Source organism: Centroberyx gerrardi, chromosome 13 (assembly GCF_048128805.1).
Source record: "Centroberyx gerrardi isolate f3 chromosome 13, fCenGer3.hap1.cur.20231027, whole genome shotgun sequence".
NCBI lineage: Eukaryota > Metazoa > Chordata > Actinopteri > Beryciformes > Berycidae > Centroberyx > Centroberyx gerrardi.
The window spans coordinates 27,680,487-27,701,820 of record NC_136009.1 but is presented as its reverse complement, the minus strand read 5'-3'; the positions used below and the strand labels follow the sequence as shown (position 1 = coordinate 27,701,820).

At 39.8% G+C, this 21,334-nt stretch overlaps 1 protein-coding gene across 1 annotated transcript in view; it reads right to left on the bottom strand.

Moving 5' to 3' along the window:
- The window catches only part of LOC139931438 (vasoactive intestinal polypeptide receptor 2-like), a 141,464-nt gene extending 123,767 nt beyond the window's left edge, over window positions 1–17,697 (bottom strand). Inside the window, exons 1-2 of the mRNA XM_078287891.1 lie at window positions 17,528–17,697; window positions 3,487–3,544 (exon numbers count right to left, since the gene is read on the bottom strand). Coding sequence (XP_078144017.1) covers window positions 3,487–3,544; window positions 17,528–17,697 — 228 coding nt within the window. The remainder of the gene's footprint in view (window positions 1–3,486; window positions 3,545–17,527) is intronic.
- Window positions 17,698–21,334: the final 3,637 nt, after the last annotated feature.

The following is a 21,334-nucleotide window of genomic DNA, read 5'->3' as shown; positions in this document are numbered from 1 at the left end:
CGCTGCCCACCGGTCATAAACGCATCGCTGTACCTGGTGGATTTAATGGGATCCAATAGCCTCACACTCTGTCGATGATTGCTCTTGTTGCTGTGGCGTTATACTGCCGATGTGTTACTGTGTTTCAAGTATCTATGTCAAATAAAAATCCATCGTATTTTTACTTATACGTGAATGCTTGTAAGTCTGCAATATGTACTGTAGGAGAAGGTGTGAGTGTGTGTTGGTTGGGCTACTGTCAATTTCGGTGCTCAGTTTTGTTGTTGCTATTGTGTGTGTGTGTGTGTGTGTGTGTGTGTGCGGGAGTGAACGTGTAGGCGGGAGTGGAAGCTGCTGGTTTCACTTTCTCCCTCTGTTTTTTTTTTTTATACATATATATTTTTGGGTGAGATGTTTCAGTAAAAAAAAAAAACAAGAATCACTCGGTTTTGCTTCTTTTTGGTAAAATAAAAGGCTTTGTGGGCTTTTCCACCCTTGAAGCAATATTTCACTTTAGCTGTAGAGCCCTTTTCTCTGTTTCTTTAGCGTAGGTGTGCGTAGGTCTGATCACTGCTGAGAGTGGGGGATGTGATTTTCGTTTTACTTTTACCCCGACAGAATATCGATGCCTTGTCTTTGAAAAACGCACACGTATGTTATAACTAAACGGTTGGATGAGATGTTGTGGGCTAAGTGTCAATAGCGAGTATGGGAGGGTGGGAGGGGTGGGGGGGGGGGGATTCTTGGACGGCAGTACTTCCTGTTGATCCTCCTGGAGGCGGACATACCTGCTCTCACCCCCTCTATCCTCTATCATCCCTGCCAGGTTTCTATGTAGGCGCTCTCTCTAGCTTAACACCACGAGGGATTCTTACATCAGATCGCACGGATTGGAGAAAAAAAAAAAGCAAAACTCAATGCAAATACATGGGAGGTAGGTGTCCTGGCTCAATACAGAAAAAAGAATCAATCTAAGTTCTTCTCCTATCTTATCTTAAGTGTCAAAATAGGAAAAATCGGATATAAACTCCTGGCTGTGTCCGATCTTAACTCAGATCCTCCGGCTTAACTTCAGTTAGGAAATCCAAACTATTTTTGTAAATTCTAAATCTCAATCGGCATTGTTTGTTTTTGCCTAGAACTATTATATATTAACTATTAACTATTATATATGGTTATAATGTGCTCATCTTCAACAGCTCTGTTTCAGCCGACATAAACAGTGCATCACCATGGCTACTAATATTGGTAATAACAAGAGAAGGGCCTTTCATTTTAGTCATGATGAGACAGAGGTCTTATAGGCATCCGGTAAATCCTAATCAATACGTCGTCGAGGAAGTTAAGGACATCATCCTGAGGTTTCATCAGCCTCTCTATCATTACATTTCTGTGTTCCCTCTCTTCACTGTCATTAGACTGCTATTCTAAAAGAGGATTCCTAAATTACTCTCAAGTTAGGACACTTCTGTAATAGCTAAATCCTTATCTTAAGATAGGATTCTTTCCTAAATGCAGTTAGGAAATGTGATTCTGTAACACCGAATATTTTAAATATCATCCTAAACTGAGATAAGATAGATTTTCAGAAATTTCTGTAATGTACATCCAGGAATCGAACTAGTGAACCTGCGACTGCTCAGTGGCTTCCCTTACCAAGCAGCTGGCAGCGTGTGTGATGTTCGTTAAAACATAATGAAGCGTAGGCTACTTGCTAAAAATGTATAAAATGTTTTACCGTGGTGAAATATAACTTGAAATGCACATACAGGCAAATACACACACACACACACACACACACATAAATAGCATGACGTGTGTTTTTTTTTCTTTGTCTAAATCCATTATTTTACAAAAGAAAAGCTGAATAAGCACATGTAGCTAATATATGAGATTATTCCACAATATCTGTTTGAAATACAATTCATTTCTGGAGTTTTTGTGTTTTCCAAAGTCCAAAAATGCCGGGTGGTGCAACCGAAACAATACATGAAGAGAACAAAACTGCTGTAAAAAGGTTCATTTTCTCAATATAATTCTTAATCAGACTGACAGTTAATCCCTTGTGTTTTACCTCCTCTTATTTTTATCTGTATTTATGTTCGTTTTTTGCTCTGTAAAGTATTTTCCAATAACCCAAAATTGACTTAAAAACATACAGCACATAGACTGACAATCCCAGCACAACTTCCCACTAGTGAATTACACTCCACTGGTCCTGAGGCCGTCTGACAGACAGACAGAGCAGAGAGAGCACAAAAAGCAACTTTATCCACATTTGACCAGAAGGCATGAAAACAGCAGTGAATGTTGCTAATGAGATGTTTTACAAGGCCTGTAGGGTTTTTAGGCTATATATTTCTTTATTTTCTTTCTCTTTTATCACTTGAATGTGCAAATAAACTAAACCTAAAACTCATGAATGGGGCTTTACATGCTTTTCTGACTTGGTGTTCATAGATTAACCTGATGAGTTAAAGTATTTTTGTTTTTTAGTCTCCATCTTTGTCCCTCAGCCTCACTGTGGTGTTTCTGCACTGCACTTCCCACAGATCACCTGTCAATCAAACAGTGTGGGCGGAGCTTGGGTTTTCTGTTGCTGCAGTTTGAGTTTCTCTTTTCTTTGTCTGTTCAGCCCATGGTGGCTATCACTGCTCATGCTAACTACCCAGTTCTTCTTCTTCTGTTTATTCCAAACAAACCGGAAACGTAAAACGCATCACTTCCTGTGCGGCGGAGGATTTTTCCCAGGAAAGAGCGACCAGACACCGGCTGCTTAGAACAGACAGTGGAAAAGCTTTCATCAACTGGATATAGGTTGATATATCAGATAGAGAGGCACAAAATGGACATTATTCATATGAAAATATCACAGATTATTACTCTAATTGTGAATATTGAGTAAGTGTTGTGTATGATGATAATTTTCCTCAAGAAATTTTTTGTGTCTTCTAAGTTATTTGTGTGTATTTTAAGTTATCCTGTAGAACATGATGTGAACGTGATGTGATCTTAGTTTTGTGGTGCAACTGAATGATCTTTTATCTTGTAGCTTGCAGTTTTTCTTACTTGAATTGAAACTTTACATGCTCATTTATGCGTCCCCTAGAATCTGTTTTACAAATAACACTGACACTGACTGACACTATTTCAATAACACACAAATAATCTCATTAAACAAATTAGGAGAAAATAGGATTTCTTTGCTCCATTCCTGAAAAAAAAAAATCCCATTTTCATCAGATGTGTTATGTAAGTCCCGGCGTGTGGAGCTGGATCCCGGCAGGTGGAGCCTCTCGTTCTGACGGATCAGATTATGAAGACGACCTGCAGTCAAACACTTTTGGAGTTTGAACATGTGAGCTTTTGCACACCGTTGCATTTTCTACTTTGCGATCGCGTCGGAAAATAGCACGGTTTCTAGGTGTCGGATCTGAGGAGAGAGTGTGTGTCGGGCTGGATCCAGACATCTGGTAGCTCTTGTTCAGACGGATGAGCTTAATTTACCTCTGTGGCCCGGAGCCCGCTCACACCTGAGGCCCCGCTGAGCCGCGGCGCCTCAGACCTGCACAGACCGGAATATGACACATTAAGGGATGCATATATTAGCAAATATTAGCTTAAACAGCGCATTGCATTGGAGAGTCTGATTCCAGGCGGCAGCTGAAACGTGTCAGAAGTCATAGAAAAGCTGCTTGATTTGATCCATTTGACATTAATTGAAAGATGTGTAATGTTATTGGATGAGATGTGGGCAAAGTGTAAGTGCAGGTGCAGCGGGGGTTCGATTCGATCTGTGGTAAGAGCGAGGATGTGTGTGTGTGTGTGTGTGTGTGTGTGTGTGTGCGCTCCGTCTAAGTTAACAACACAAGGGATTCTGTAATGGAGAAAGAATTGATCGTCTTTCAGTCGTTTCTGTCCAGTTGCCCCAAACTGACTGCAGAATATTATATTCTGTATTTGATTCTGATCTTATTTTTTCTTCTACTGTTTCTTTTTTTTTTTTGCTTTTTTATATACTGTTTTATATATATATATACTGTTTCTTATATACTGTTTTTATTGGTTTATATTGTGTTTTGTGCAAATGTACTTGGCCATTTGGCATTAGTAGTAGATAGTGATGGGACGATATATCAAAATTCAATATATCACAATACAAAAATGTGACAATACATATCGTGGGTCAGAAAAATGATTCATGATATCAGCTCCATGTTATTCTGCTGTAGTAATCACTGATGAGACTCTTGACCATCACAGTTTCACAAGCTCTCCATCCAAATTATATTATTGTCACTTTGTAATGACATTTTTAAATTGTTGTTTACATTCTAGCGAGCCAATGGCATCGCTAGAAAGATTTGTGGCTTAGAAATAAACAGAATTCTGCACAGTCAGACTTTATTGTTATTGAACTTTTATTTATTCCATCGTATCGTGGTTGTATCGAATCGTGAACCGCATACCGCGTATCGAATCGTATCGTGAGATAAGCAGATCGTCTCATCGCTAGTAGTAGACAACCTTACCCACCCATCCACACACACACACACACACACACACACACTTTACCAGGAAAGAGCTACCAGACACTGGCTGTTTAGAGCAGACAACGAAAAAGCTTTGATCAACTGGATTTACACTGAATGCATAAAATATTCGGGACACTTTTCATGAAGCCAACTGATGAATCCAGGTAAAAGCCATTATCCCTTATTGATTCCCCTTATTACTGTAAATCTATACCAGTAGATAAAGAGAAGCAGACGAGTCAGAGAAAGATTTTTAAGAGAAAGGAGCTTTTTCCCTTCAGGGATCAATAAAGAAAATGATTTATGAAGAAACTGTGTTTTTTTGTTTGTTTTGGTTTTTTTAACTTGGGGCAACATTCGTCATTTAATTAGTCTAACGTTTGTGTTTTGGGTGATGTGAACATTTTGACAGCTCTGTCTGCTTCTAGTCATTGGAGGCTTGTGACTTCCCGAAGCCCAGAGAGAGAGAGGGGGGAGAGAGGGAGAGAGAGAGGGAGAGAGAAAGAGAGGGGGAGAGAGAGGTAGAAGATAGAGGGAGAGAGACAGAGGGAAAGAGACAGCAAGAGAGAGAGACATAGAGAGAGGGAGAGAGAGAGAACAGAGAGGGAGAGAGACAGAGAGAGAGACGGGGAGAAGAGAGAGGGAGAGAGACAGAGAAAGAGGGAAAGAGACAGCGAGAGACAGAGAGGGAGAGAGAGAACAGAGAGGGAGAGAGAGAGAGTGAGGGGGAGAAGAGAGAGGGGGAGAGACAGAGGGAAAGAGACAGCGAGAGAGAGAGAGAGAGTGAGGGGGAGAGAGAGAACAGAGAGGGAGAGAGAGAGAGTGAGGGGGAGAAGAGAGAGGGGGAGAGACAGAGGGAAAGAGACAGCGAGAGAGAGAGAGAGAGTGAGGGGGAGAAGAGAGAGAGGGAGAGACAGAGGGAAAGAGACAGAGAGAGAGAGAGAGAGAGAGACAGAGGGAGAGAGACAGTGAGAGAGAGAGAGACACATACAGAGAGAGAGACAGAGAGAGAGAGAGCACTTCTACTGTTTATCCTGTGTGTATCAACAGGGGAAGAAGAGGGCAGATCATCTGTTAGGATGGGAGGGAAGAAGTGGGATAATAGCTTGAAGATGGCTGAAAATAACAACCAGCTCATTCGGACAGTGACAGATTATTATTCTGACCCTGCAGACTTCAACTGCCTTCCAGTTATCCCGTAAGGAAAAGAACTGCAGTAACTCTGTAAGAAATGCAAGAGAAATACTGCCTGTAGGAATATTAGGCCTATAACGACACTACAAGAAATAAAAAAAATAAAAAAAAATACCATAAAGCATGAAAAGCTCATTGCAATCTCACTAATTAGTATCACAGACGCACTGTCTGAGGAGACAAAAATACCATAAAGTAGGATAAAGTCCCTGTAAACTCACTACTGACTACCATACACACGCACATTAAGTCCCGATGGGAATATTATAAGGAATATTATAGGATTTGATTTTTTTGTTTTGTTTTGTTAGGATAAGTGACAATTTTATCACGTCATTATCGGTTTAGCTGATTGGTTGTTGTGCCACACACACTGGATAAATTGTGTAGCCTATGTACTTATGATTAAATCTAATTGCTTCTAATATTTACCTCTAATGTAATCTAATGGACTGCTGTGCATGCTTTACATAGGCATGCTATACTAGAATGGTCAGTGTTGGTAATAGAATGGTCTATATTGGTAATAAATGACTTGTATTTTGGAGTTTTGGTTTATTTCTGTTCCCGTGCAACATTACCTTACAGGCATCTCAAAGGACCACAGTGGGAATACGCTTCTAAACTGTTATCCTTGCCAAATTATAGAAAATGTCACATGAATCTGAAGCGTCCTCTTGTATAGGCTAGGCTTTGTTTTTGTTTTTTTATTATTATTATCAATGAAATTCATTCGTTCATTCATCAAAACAGCATTGTAAATACAAAAGGGACTTACCATAAACGGACACGTAGAGAAACACAAAGTGACAAACAGAAAACTTTTCATCTTCAGTCCTCAGCAGCTGTCCCGACGGGGAAAGCGCACCTTAAAATATAACCCCGGACTTCATTGAAACTCCAGTTTAGAGTTATTCATTCCGTAAACAGGAATGTTTTGTTTTTTTCTTAAATCCATGAATGCAGAAAAAGGCATAAAAAAGAAACAAAAGCCAAGATGGGGATGCGCTGCTGAATCCACACTGGTCGCTTCCAGAGAGCAGAATGAGCACCGGGTCAGTTCTCCAGCTGATTCCAGCAGTGTCAAGCTAGCGATAGTAAACACCAGCACTTCCGGTAACCTTCAAAATAACACCCTTATTGAGGAGTATAATCAAATATAATCGTTTTAGTGTATATTTTACAGCAATACAATGATTCCAACGAGTATTTTTAAAGTCAATTTTGCTGTTTTGTACACCACTATACATTATAATTCTTCTCCCTCCCCCAAATAAGATTGAATGTACACGACAGCAGACTCACTCATCTTCCGGTTTCATTCTCGCTAACTGTAGCTAGCTTACCTCAGCTAACAGACTGAACCGGGCTGAACCTACGCTGTCTGTCACGTTAGCCGAATCGTAACAGGATCCTAAATATCGTTGAAAGCCTTGAAATTAAGCTGAAACAGTGAAAGGCTCCTTCGTGTGACTTGAATGTGTAAACTAATGCTCAAATAGGAAAAGTGAGCAATGCGCATTAAAACTTCAAAAAACAGACAGCAACGGCCGAGCTGTAACCAGTGAGTGGAAAATAGGAAGGTGGATAAACTGTCAAAACCATCAGGCAACCACCAATAAACAAAAAACAATTCTGTTTTGAAAAAAGTATTAACTTCTGATTTTTCCCCTTACAGAAGAATACATCTGGTTTACATTTCCCCCAATCATTTTGTAAAGTAGTATGTATTAGATTTTTTTGTTCATTCTATCTAGCCTAATTGCAGGACATTTTACATTTGTAAATGAGAATGAAAATTTCATTTAGCTGTAAAAAAAAACAAAAAAAAAAACCTGCACACATTTGACCTTTGTAGGATTGTGAATAGACATCAAAGTGACATCAGGCTTGGGGAAAACTGACGGGGGCGAATAGTTCTTGAAAACGCTGCACAAAAAAGTCAAGGCCACCTGTGTAGCAGCCATCTTCAGACTGCCAGAAAATGAACAATTCTGAAATCACGTCTGTGACGGGTTCATCTTTGATTTTACCGTCCTGAGTTGTTTTCAGCCTGCCACCAAAATCTTCATCCAAACAAAAACCATTACCAACTTTCTCATCTTAACCCTGATCTTACCCTCACTCTTCTGCAGCCTTTACCAAACTCTAAACAGAGGAGAAAACTTTTTGGATCGCCAATTTCCAAACAGTGATTTGTGACTTTGTGATTTTAGATTGAAAAGCCTTGGAGGCTTTTCAGAGGCAATCATGATGGTGCTTTTCATTGTACTAGGCCACCCAGAGTGCTCATCCAATTCCAGCTCTGAATATCACAACCTTGTAGCATGTTTTTGTTGAGTCACACTGGGCCGGTGAGTGGAAGGCCACATTTTTTGTTTGGTCCCGCAGCAGCCAACATAATTACAAGCCCTCCAGTGAAATGTGTGCATGTGCTGTATGTATCTGAGAGGAACACCAGAGGTGTGACCAAGTCAACTTTGCTCGAGTCCCAAGTCAGTCTCAAGTCTTGAGGCACAAGTCTCAAGTCAAGTCCCAAGTCTAAATGTAGATTACCAAGTCAAGTCCAAGTCAAGTCCAAGTCATTAATGTCGAGTCTCAAGTCTAAATGTAGAACAGCAAGTCAAGTCAGAACAAATCAAGAGTCCAGTATCAATTTAATATCTTAAAGAAAACTAAATATCTAGGACTTTTCAATGCAATATGGTTTTAATAGGATAAAAACTTGGTAAGAGCATCATGAGTTTGATTTCTATAATCAGTTTCAACTTCAATAAATTCAATCATTCCATACAAATTCAGAAAACAGAGTTTAAATTTTAAATTTTACTTTTACTGAAATAGAATTTTGCACCAGTAATTTTGTTCTACTTGAGTTAAATTTCAGCGAAGTAACAGTAGCCTGCTTCTACTATATTGGTAACTCTTTCCACCCCCCTGGTAATACATGAGATCACAAGCTCTGACTCTGTGAACTTTAAATCCATCCTCGTACATTTGAATTGATTGCTTGATTGCAGAAGTAAGTAGATGTCCTTTCTAAATAGACCCAGAATTAACTCTACTGGTTTAAGGTGAGAGAAAGCTGATTTCAGTCCGGTCACACAGAGAAACTTCTAACCTTAAAGAGCCGAGTCCTTGGCCGACAGCTGTAGCTCATTGTCAAACATTTAAAGTAAGCCCTACTGAAGTTGTCCTCTCAACCTGAATGACAAATAGTTAATCAACACTAAGAAAAGAGCAAATGGATTTTTGAATTCCTGGCTTAACCTTTTACAAAGTTGAAACTCCAGACTTTTGAAGTCTTTGCCGTAATCCAAAGTGCTCAGCTTCGTTTTAACAGTCTGTCAGTCAGCTGCGTCAGACTCCTATCTGCAGTATTTAGGTTCACAAAAAGGCTTTGAATGAATCCAACTGATTGAATCCCTGTATCCTCTGGAAATACTCAGGCAGGGAAAGTGAATGAGCAACACAACTGCTGCCAAAGTGTCTTTCAGCAAGGCATTTAAAGGATAAGGCTGGTGTTTTTTATGCATTTCTTACCGTCAACAAATCCTATGAAAATAACAAAATCAGCAATGATTTTGTTTTGCTAACAAGTCTCGTCCATGTAGCCGGTGCCCAGTAAAGCCTCATGTCCCAGCAGCCATAGAACTGCATTGTATTAAAAAGCTATTAAAACCCGTCACAGAGCCATGCTGCTGCTCTGCAGCATATTTCATCATCACGATGCACCGGGCCGGCCAACTTTTTCCTCAAACAACTTAATAAGCCGACCGTAAACACGTTTTCCATCTCAGGAAAGTAGTTCCGTAGCACCGAAAATAGTCCCCGGTGTAATGAAGAATTTGTTCCCATTTGAATTTGATTTGGTAATAACTACAACAGTCTGACTTTTCATGGTAACATCTTGCTTTGTGTCAAACGCCACAAGTCATTTTGCTCCTGTAAAAGAGCATTCACTAAAAGTTTAAGTGATACCAAAGTAAATTTGAGACAAATCCTTAAGTGAAGATGAGATTCACCCTTCATCGACAAACATTCAAAGTACAAAGTTATTTATTTTTCACATTTTTACATGCATCCAGAGCCATGTGCACTGGGAGCAACAGCAGGCTCATTCACAGCAATGTACAATGAGTGCAAGAGTAGAATATGCTTTAACATGGCAAGCAACAAATAATAATGAGTAGAAGAGTCAGAGTTCACAGCACCCAAACAAAAGAGCATTGGAGAAACTGTAGGAAAGTTTCTTGTAAAGTCATAGTCACAACCTAAACTGACAAAACAATTGGATTTTGAGCTCCTGGCCTAACACAAATAAAACTCCAAAATGTTTAAGTTTCTGCTGTCACCCAAGGGTCTCAGTGTGGTTTTAAAACACGGACTTCATTACTTTAGAAAATTACTTTCAGTGTAATCTCACCCCAGAATTAATTTAAAAATGACTAGAGGAAAAAGTTTTAAATGAAAGCATATAAACGGGCGATGGACTTCTTAAGCCAACAAACTTAATAATTCAACTTCTAATTCAGCCTTGCTATTTGTTTTCTGGCACAGCATTACCTATACCAAGTTTTGGATTTAGGACTCATATAGACGATTTCTGACACTATTTCTCAAAAAGACTTTTATCTTGACTGGTTGACCGCTGAGTTTCACTGGAAAATAAAGAACCTTAAACGGACTGTTGAGATTCCCTTAAACAAGGCACTTAAAGGGTCTCTGTGTCACTTCCTGGTCCAGTGCTGGCCTCTATCATTCAGCGTTGTCATGACAACAACACTCTGCCCTCCGTAGAGCGAGGCCATCATCAGCATGGTGGGCAGGTTGGACTGTTTCACAATCAACAACAATGAACCTTCTGTCATAATTTACCCAGTTAGCGCTGTTTGTTTGTTCGATGTACGCTTGCTGTGACGATTCCTGCTGTCTGTGGGTTTTTGGAACATATTAAAGGTAAGGAGTCGTTATTTTGAGGATCATATACATGCCGAATTTACCAGAACACCCTATTGATAAGTAATAAAGTCTCAAATTATATTTTCCGATGTGTGATTTTTGCTGATAAGCAAGGCAAAAACAAATCACCAGATTTTTGAATGGACCTTGGTGTGGCAGGAGGGCCTTCAGCCTCGGCCAGCTCCTGTGTTTCTGAATGCAGAAATCTCCACACTTTGTTTCACTCACTACTATTCAGGAACCTGCTGATATTTACTAGTCATATTATGCTTCAGTAAAGCAGAAATATTACGCATTTAACTTTTAACTCAGCGGCTGCTCAATATGGGTACTTATATGGGTTTTGCTGAAAATGAGCAGACTTATTTTGAAAACCTTCCCTTTTGTTAATCAAGGTGTTGAAAAAAGAGATTGGATGGTCCAGCTTTTATTTTTCTATCTGCAGCCCCTAACCTTGAAAACCTCCCCAAAAAACAAAAGCCTTTATACATTCCACCATTATGTCTAGGGCTGAACCATATTGACAAAAAAACGAATTGTGATTATTTGACAGAATATTGCAAGTTTTTCTTGTCCTCATTTTTTTAGAACTTAAAAAATAAATAAATAGATGCCAGTGTGCAGGATTTACTGAGTTTGAGTATGATGAAAGGTTTTCACTAATATTTGGTATAGACCACCTGCAGCTCTAAAACACTTTGTTCAGGAATCTCTCTTAAGCAATTAATTGCAGCCTCTGTGATTTGGAAATTGCAGAAGTTCATATTGCGATTTCAAATTTTTTTTTTCGATTAATTGTTCACCTCTAATCATGTCCCCATAATCCTTCTGCAGCTGCAACAAGCCTGAACGACCACAGCGACCTACCCAACCTTGAGTGTGTGTGGACTGACATGCAGAGCCTATTGTCTGTCATGTGCATTGTGCCGTCTCTTTACACTGGATGTCCTGTCTTATTGTCCCTGTACCTTGACCACAAGAGTGCATTGATTTGCTTTATACAATAAGCTGTTGACATTCACAAAGATGAATACCTGTATATGTAAGTTGTTTATATACTCCAGTCTCCAGTTTTCTGCCTGTGTTTGAATGTTTGAACGCACCCTGAGGTTTGCGTGTTGTTTTAGGGACCAGCCGCACTTCTGCCAAAGCGTAGATCAATGACACCCAGAGTTTAACGGGTGCTCTTGTGCTTTGTAGGTGCTCAGATGGGTGGGGGATGTGAACGCATATTGGGACTGGATGCTAAATGTATACTTCTAGACTATTATGTATAGTCTGCTGTCTATCATATGCTTGTAAAGTGCTGTTGAACTTTGGTAGTAGCTTGGGTTGTGTAGCTTCCTCCATAATACAACCCCAAAATCGTCGATTCTCTGTTATCTGTTGCTCCGGTGCGTGAGACACTCGTTTTTTATATATTGGCAGAATCTGCTTTGTCAAAGTCCTGTCTCCCACTTTTTTCGCCGATTTACAATTATTGGTAAACGTATTATTTTCTTTGTTCCATCGGCATAAGTTTCCTCTGACTGGATTTCAGTGTTACGCTTGTCCAAACTGAAAGGTTTAATAAACATAAAGAAAGAGATTCACTTAAACACAATTCAGCAGCATGACTAGTTTTTTATATATTGTCAGAATCTGCTTTGTTCGGGTTTGTTTATGTGCTAGAAGTGCACAAGAGAGGGAAAACTGGAAAAAAGATCAAATAATGTAATGAACAAGATAATGTGTCATAGAATGGCTTATAGCTTTTTCCAAGTACACACAAACTCAATTAACTTTTGCTAAAGTTCTTTATCCCCTTCAGAGTTGAAGGAAAAAAATCAGAGGTTGGGTGTAATTTGTTCTCTCATTTCCTCATGTTTGGTTAACAGCCGGCCCTGGGTCAAATCAGATTTGTTAATACGTTTTTCTGGTTTGTTATTCTGAACACATCTTTTTTTTTTTTTTTTTGCCAAAGCTAAACGTGTCCATCACACCATTACAGTTGTATTTCAGCCAAGTGAGAATAACATGGCGGCCCCTCTAAGGGAACAATAGGGCCTTATTAATTGCATTCCATAATTCATATCTTCTAATATATTCAACACTCACTGACAATTTTATTCAATATGAAAATATGCAGACCTAGGGGCCTGAAGTGGCATTTTCAATTTGGAGATGTTTGAGCAAGTTTAATTTGGCTGTAAGTTTTGCGGTCTTGTCCTCTAGTTACTTACAACTTCCCACAGCAGAAGGACAGATGGATTCACTCGACTTAACAAGTTGGTCCAACTGGACACAGAACAAACAATTCCCTTGTGATGAGTAGATTAAACGAGACTCGGAGGGGAGAGGAATCCTGATGCTGACTTCTCTACAAAACGTAGGAAGCCTAATTCAAAAGTTGTAAAGGTTTTCTGTTTAGATGCAGACAGTTTGTATCTGTTTTGATTGCAAACAGTTGTAAAGTTGCAGATAAAGTGGGAAGTAAATTGTTGCCACTTACATAATGGAGAGAAAGGAGAGAAAGCAATCATGTCTGATTATTAAGAGTGTTGCAAAAGTATGTGCAAGCATGCCCTTGCTATTGGCAATGAACAAAAACAAGTTCATGAGTCACACAGCTACATTTCTACAATCCCAAGCACGCTCTTTTGTCCAGACGGCCCTTTTCTTCCCAGTCTGCACCACTAAATTGGTCTGAAAATACCAATACCATGGAGCGCAGATGAAATCATTTCACTTGTCCAACAGTCAAGTGCTTTCCATTGCTGTCTTCAAAACAGCGAGGAACAGAGCGTGCCGCGAACAAAGCCGTCCCCGGTCGTTTGGTACAGGCAGCGTCGCATTGAGTGTGCTTTTTGCACATCACAGTGTCATCCAAGCTGCTGTGGTGGAGGAAAACCAAGGGAACTTTTGTTGTAAAGAATCGCATAACTTTAATTTAATGCCAACTTGAACTCGATGCCTTGGGTTTTTGCTTAAGTTCATTTTCATTTCAGCGCCAATCTCTCCAGAAAGCCTTTTGCTAGACACTTTGTTTCACTCTTCTGACCTCTGGCTGGAATCCAGTCCTTCATACAGTCTCATGTTGTCGAAACACAAAGTAGGATCCTAGAACACTCTGGACTGAGGTCTAATCTATACGTCTCGGGTGTAAATGTATTTGTTCGCTTAATACTTTGAGAATGCTTCTCATACTGTTTATACTGTTCATACTGTTATTTATCTGTTATTTATCTTAGCCCACTCATACTATACTGTTCATACTGTTATTTATCTGTTATTTATCTTAGCGCACTCATACTACCCCTTACAATTTACAATTTATTCTATTTATATACTACTTATATACTATATATATTCATATATTCATACCACTCTGTTCATACTGTTCATTCTGTTAATACTGTTCATACTGTATATACACCATACTGAATATACTATATATATTATTATATACATCTTGCATATTCATATATCTTGCATACTCATATCCACTGTTCATACTGTTGATACTGTTAATACTGTTAATACTGTTCATACTGTATATATTTTAGCACATTCATACTACCCTTATAGCTTATTTTTATTTATATATACATATATATATATATAAATAAAAATAAGCTATAAGGGTACATATATATATATATATATATATATATATATATACATTACATTGCACTGCACTTTTACTGCTTCTTTTGCACTTCTGGTTAGATGCTAAACTGCATTTTGTTGTATTAGTACTTGTACTCTGTGCAATGACAATAAAGTTGAATCTAATCTAATCTAATCTGGTCCTATTTTTTCCCCATGTGTATTTCATGAATGCTTTACAGTACTTCTCTATGGCCGGAGGAATGATGTCATCGGTGGTTGGGATGCGCTGATCAGCTGTTACAGTTCAGTATACTGTGGCTGTAGTGGAGGAAGTGGAAGGTAACCCAGCGGCGGCAGCACAGGTCTGAAACTGACAGTGGTGGAAAGAGTACTACAATATACTACTCAAGTACAAGTACGGTTACTTTGCTCATAGTTTTTATTTGTACTATTTTCCACATTTTAGAATAACAGTAAAGACATCAAAACTATGAAATAACACAAATGGAATTATGCAGCGCCCAAAAAAGTGTTAAACAAATCAAAACTATCTTATATTTTAGATTCTTTAAAGTAGCCGCCCTTTGCCTTGATGGAAATGCAAAAGGCTTTGGAAAGAAATTCATACATAGGATCAACTTCACTATTTATATTTGTGTAAGAAACACATTTCAAGCATTTAAGCAGAAGCCTTTAGATCAAAATGGCTTTAAGAGAATGAAAAACTTCAATCAAACGATTGATCTGACTGGTAGAAAAAGTAAAAGTAAAAAGTAGCTTATTTAAGATGTACTCAGAGTATATTATATATCTACTGTATATAGAGTACAGCAGGAGGTGACATCACATGGCACCAAAGATCAGCCAATAGCTGATGGCAATTTCAGTAGCATGCTTTTTACCATTAGATGTCAGACTTTACACAGATTTGGGTTTGGGGTTTAGTTCCTCTTTAGTGTTTTTAAATTGTGTCTCAACTCTAAGCGTGTGACTCAGTGACATGGCACTCTGCTGGTACTGTGTATTGTGTCATAGATGGTTTTATTACCTGGTCTGCTTTCTGCCTGCGCTCATGCACTTTATTTCGCACAGCCTGTGTTGAGGAGTGACACATTAATAAAAACGTACGTATCTGTCTGGCTGACCTTCCAAGTTCCAATTAGCCGTATAATGCTATCTAGTTAAGCTAGTTAGCTAGATAAGCTAGCTAGCCTGCGGACCTTCCAGCATCATGAATGTTGTGGTGAATGATTGAATAAAAAAAATAAGTAATTTATATGTTTTGTTTATATTTTTGAATTCTTTCTTTGCCATTCACGTTTGCCCGTTAGCTAACTTTCACTCTGAAAAACTGTGGTTCTTTGGCTCCGCCCACTGAGGTTAATTTCAACCAATGAGATTAGAGCAACTCTGCGAAGTCAAACTGAAGAAAGGTCCGATTTCCCGCGACACGCAGGCCAGGACTTGGATAACAGCGAGCCAAGAAGCACTGAAGCAGGACTGACTTATGAGCTGCTCATATTTTCATAGGTGTTTGTGTTATTTTGTCTAAGCCTATAAATCTGAATAACATAACATACATCACACTAACAGAGAGTGAATGGAGTGAATAGAGAATGTGTTATGGCAGCGCTGGCTGCTGTAGGACTGGGTTGTAAACAGCAGACAAGACATTTGGGGGTGAACTTTGATCCTGACCTCAGTTCTCATCACATTTCATCACATTTTAGCTCAGAAATATTGCCAAAGTTGGACCTTTTTCTTGCTTCGTCGGACGCCAGAAAAACTCATACAAGTCTCAAGTAGACGAGATTTCTGCAACGCTCTTTTCTCCGGCCTACCTAAAAAATCAATCAATCGATTACAACCTTTTTCAAAATGATGCAGCTCGAATTCTTACTAGAACCAAGAAAAGTGAACATATTACTCCTGTATTAGTCTCTCTGTATTTGTATTTGTTTGAATTTGTATACTTTATTATCCCCGTGGGGAAATTTATCCTCTATACACACACTAGGAGCAGTGGGCAGCCGCAGTACAGCGCCCAGGGACCAACTCCAGTTCTTTTGCCAGTGCCTTGGTCAGGGGCACTGACAGGAGTATTAACCCTAACATACATGTCTTTAATGGTGGGAGGAAACCCACACAAACACGGGGAGAACATGCAAACTCCACACAGAAAGCCACCGTGCCGTATTGGCTTCCTGTGAGCTTTAGGACTGATTTTTAAACTTTGCTGATTATTTAGGGCTCGTTATGGGTCTGGCCCCGGCTTACATCTGTGATTTTTCAACCCCTACGACAGTGATTCTCAACCTTTTTCATATCAAGGACCCCTAATTTAGTCCACATTAGGGCCACGAACCCCCATTTGATGAGATTTTGTCTCTCGGACCCAAATCTGAGAATATTTTTATTGTCAGATATGATTTTGTCCAGAATTCCGACTATCTGTATTGTAGGTAGAGAGATAACAGAGAAACTATGATCAAAACAGTCATTATTCTACATTCTCTAACTGTGCTAACTTCTTGTAATAATGGTGAAGTTTGCTGGGGACCCCCTGGAACCCCCTCAAGGCCCCCCTGGTGGTCCTCAGACCCCACGTTGAGAACCACTACCCTATGAGCCAGTGTGCAGCCTTTTTAAGCTTTGTTTTAACGTACGGGTCATCCTGTTTTTTTTGCTCCCTGTGTTCTTCTCACCAGCTGTAGTTCGGTCATTCGCTCATCTGAAAAGTGCTATAAGGTTTTATTTACTCACTCATTATTCCAAAGTCTAAGAAACTGCGGGGGATCGGGACTTCTTAACACTCGTTTGTTTAAACTGGTGTTTTTATAATGTTTTATTTATATTCAGTTTTTATTCATTCATTTATTGATGCTCCGAATTGTTTGATCTCCTCCTGCTTGTTTTTATTCTCCTTTCCTTTTGTTCTCTAATTCTCCAATTCCTCTAATGATTTGTCATCTCATTCCTTTGTGATTCTTTTATCTTGAAAAGCGTTATAAAAATAAAGATTATTTAAAAAAAATTAAGATTATATAAACTAGGTGATAATAATACAAACAAAAAGCAGAGTTTACAAAGTGCTTTACAAATAAAAAGGATCAGGCTCATTTTAATTACATGAAAGTAGGATCTTATATTGGAAACCAAAATACAAGGAATACTTTGCTGAAAATATAATTGCTCTCTGTTTATCTGTGGCTGATCACCGCCTGCAGTTCACAGTTTATCTATCTTTTTAATTACCGCTAACCCACCGACGGCGGCGACGCAGGCGTCCTTTCATCTCCGCCACATTTGTCTGTCCAGACGATGGGAGCTGAGCGGTCGGCCCGGCCCGTGTGACACGTTTCCCCCAACAAGCCGGCGCTGGCTCCAGCCGGGTCACAGCCGGCTCGTCTGTTGGCAGGACAAGAGGAACTTCCATTCTGCAGACTCAACTGAGGTCACCAGCAGGGTCATGTGGTCCAGACTGGAGGTATGTGCGGCAAAGGAAGCAGAGCTAGGTTAGTTTACTTTAGTTTAGTTTACTTTAGTTCAGTTTACTCTATCTGTACTTTCAAAGTACAGATGATTACATCCATTAACATGTTATCTATCAGTAAAGTTCTTAGAATAGCTGTTACTTCAGTAACTGTCAATAGTGAGTTGGACTTTGAGATACCAGCAATCAATTTTGTAAGGCTGGATGTCACATTGTTCAAATGATGCATATCTTATTTTTTAACCACAGTTTTTCTGGCTAAGTAATGTTAGACTGAAGTCCAGTGAAAAAGGTAAAAGGTAAGAAAGGAGGAAGCTAATATGATGAAGCCTAGCGCTCTGCTACTAACTGAAAAAATACAATCTAGCCATGCTAAGTTATCTAGGTAAGCTAGTTAGCTAGCTGCTGACCTTCAACGTCATGAATGCCACGGTCATGAATGAGTGAAAAAGCAATCAGATTATCCAACCAATCAGATTATTTCTGCCTGGGCATGGCTGCCTCAGAGGGACCTGCCAAGACACTAATCCCTAATTATAGAGTGTGTTACACGGTAATTGAAGTGCTTTAAATTTAAGGCCGGGGATAAACTATTATAAAGTATTACTGGCACTGATACGTTGCTACGTTCAGTATCAGTCCAGACGTTTTGAAAGTGGGAAAGCTTCAGTAGCCTGGCAGTTTTCTCTCTGACACACTTCCTCTCTGCAGGGAAAACTAGCGTGACAAAGAGCAGGTGAGGCTTTGCTTCCTCTCTCTCTGATGACCCCCCCCCCCCCCCCCCCCCCTTTACACGCACACACAGACACACAATTTAAAAAAACTTTGTGAAACTCACAAAAGCATCAGCCAGGATGAAATGCTGCACGTTACATGTGATACACGATGAAACTTTATTGATCCAGTCAGGAAATTGGATTGGGTTGTTGCAGCAGAAATTAATCGGAAAAAATATATAGCAAATAATAGGATACAGCAAAGAAAAATAGACCAGATACACACACACACACACACACACACACACACACAAACAGAAACACACCTATCTCCGTTGGAAGTGCATACAGAGTCCACTGTGTATTCGGCTCCTGTCCTGTACATTAAACTCATGACAGCTGAGCTCGGATGAGACGTTATAAACAAAGCAGAAGGGCATGTTGAGGGAAACCCCGTCCCAGCTGTCCCGCTGTGGGCCAAAGTATCAACACTGCATTAAAATGTGCAGACAGAGAGCGTAACGCATTAACTCTCCCTCCGTCCGCTTTGCTTCAAGTGCTTTACGGCTTGTGTATAAAAGGCATTTCAGACACTGTGGGGCCGGCTCACGCTTTTAAACAGAGCGTGCCTGTCCCGGCCGAGACGGAGGACGGAAAATATCACCTCAAAATCAAAGTTCAGACTCAATATCACTCTTTTTTTGTGTATTATGTGGAGTCAGGTGATCCAATTGTAGCATTTCGGAGCCAAAAAAAAAAAGCTTCATTTCATTAAAAACCTTTTAAGATTTATTAAACCTGACTAAAGCCCCCATTACAGTGTTTTAAATGTAATAAAAAAGCACGTATTCCCATGGCTAGTTCTATGAACATACGCTGTAATTTCTTTTTCATTCGATCCAGCCATGAAATAGAGTTTTTAATGTTATTTCTTTACAGGAAGAGCACCTTGAACCCTCTTTTCCTCATCCTGTGCAAATGAACGCTGCTCCACTGTCCTTCCCACTGTGCACCAGGGCTTCAGCGCTCGTCCACACCTTGAAAACACCATTCAAAACCCGGTGTCCTGGTATTGATAACAGCACAGAGGGTCGCGGTATTTAGAATCAGCGGTGCGATATTTAAATGCGGTGACATAGGTGCCAAGTGAAGGCCGACAGCATAGCGCTGCTGCTGCTGTGGATAATAAACACGCTCTTCTCTTACTGGAAGCAGAAGTTGACATGTTCATTCACTGGATGTGAGCGCGGCAGGTTGCAGATGCCCCTGTGCACAGCAAAGCTTTTCTCAGCTACCGGTTAAAGCAGCGATAAATAAATGAATGTATTTTGTCCATACAGTGAAGGTATTGTACCACATACTGAAAGGCTTTGGGCCCATTTCATGTTTTCATCCCTTCAGTGTTCCAGTAAAAATACACTGAAGCCCACTGGACACTGAAGCGCTTCTCGACCTGCCCTGGGACTGCAGATGGAAATTAGCAAATAGCTATAATCTGGTGCAAAGCATCTTTTCTCTTTTCTGAGATCAATGTTCTCTTTTGCACATGGTCCCTGACAAATAAACTTAATAAACTAACTAACGACCCTTCGCCCTGTCTGTTAAATCCCCCCTGTGTGATTTCAATACACGGACGTTAATAAGAAAGTGATTCCTTTCCTCGTCTCTGGAAACTACACTTTGTGCACAGACATGGTTTAGATATTCCCCTCCTAGTTTGTCTCATCTCAAAATAAAAGTGAATAACTAAATATGACTTCTTTCATTATATGAAGTCAGGAGATCCAAGTTTATCATTTGGGGCTAAAAAAAAAACTTTATTTAATTAAAAATCTCCCTTTTAACATTTTATTACCTCTGACTAAGATCCCCTTTACAATTTTATTCAATCTAATAGTGCAATCCATCTTGAACTGCTTGATAATACATGTTTTATTGCCCGACAACGATGATAAACTGTGTAAAGAGATCATTTTTCTCATGAACACTTACCCGCCTGGTTTGTAATTCAAAGCAGCGAACTCCAAACAGAACATAAATCGATTGTCGGCTGAAAGTGGACCTCGGAGGGTTTCTTGGCCACGGAGTTATCTCATGACGTCCTGTGCATTAAAATCACAAAAGCATCAGACAGGAATGAAACATCTGCATATTGTATACAAAGAGAAAGAGAAAGACATTGTCACAGGCTGAAACCAGAGCCTGAGGGGGTTTTGTCTGCTGAATTATGAGAAACATGGAAAGAGAAATAAAAGATAAAGTGCCAATGTGCACTGAGCCCTTTCCTTCTTCTCTCTCTCTCTCTCTCTCTCTCTCACACACACACACACACACACACATGCATCCTTTAAACGTCCCATATTCTCCACTTTTCAGTGTTTAACTTTGTGTCTTGAGGTGCATTCAAAGCTGTGTGTGTGGTGTCATGAACCAAAAAACACTCTCAATCCATTTCTCCACATTCATTTTCCAGCATCTCTCTGAGCCTTACCAAGAACAGGCTGTTTCTGTCGCCGTGTCTTTAAGGCTCATTAATATTAACGACCCCTCTGTTCCGATTGGCTAACCGTTTCAAGAGTGAAACGTGAGACGCCGCGGCCCGGCGGCTACAGGTAGGGAAAACTCTCCGGTAATAAACAATGACGACCGCTCAAACCGCTTTGAAAAAAACACTTTGTAACAAACATACAATGCTTTAAACGCTACATTTTTTATTCAGTCTTTATAGCTTGATGGTGGGTCGGATTTAAAAGGGGGCCTCCACAATTGAGCCTAGGGCCTCCAGCAGTTCAGAGCCGGCCCTGGCTAAATTCAAAACTCCAGTAAATCATCTGCTCAGCGACACCAGCAGGTGCGGAACAAAT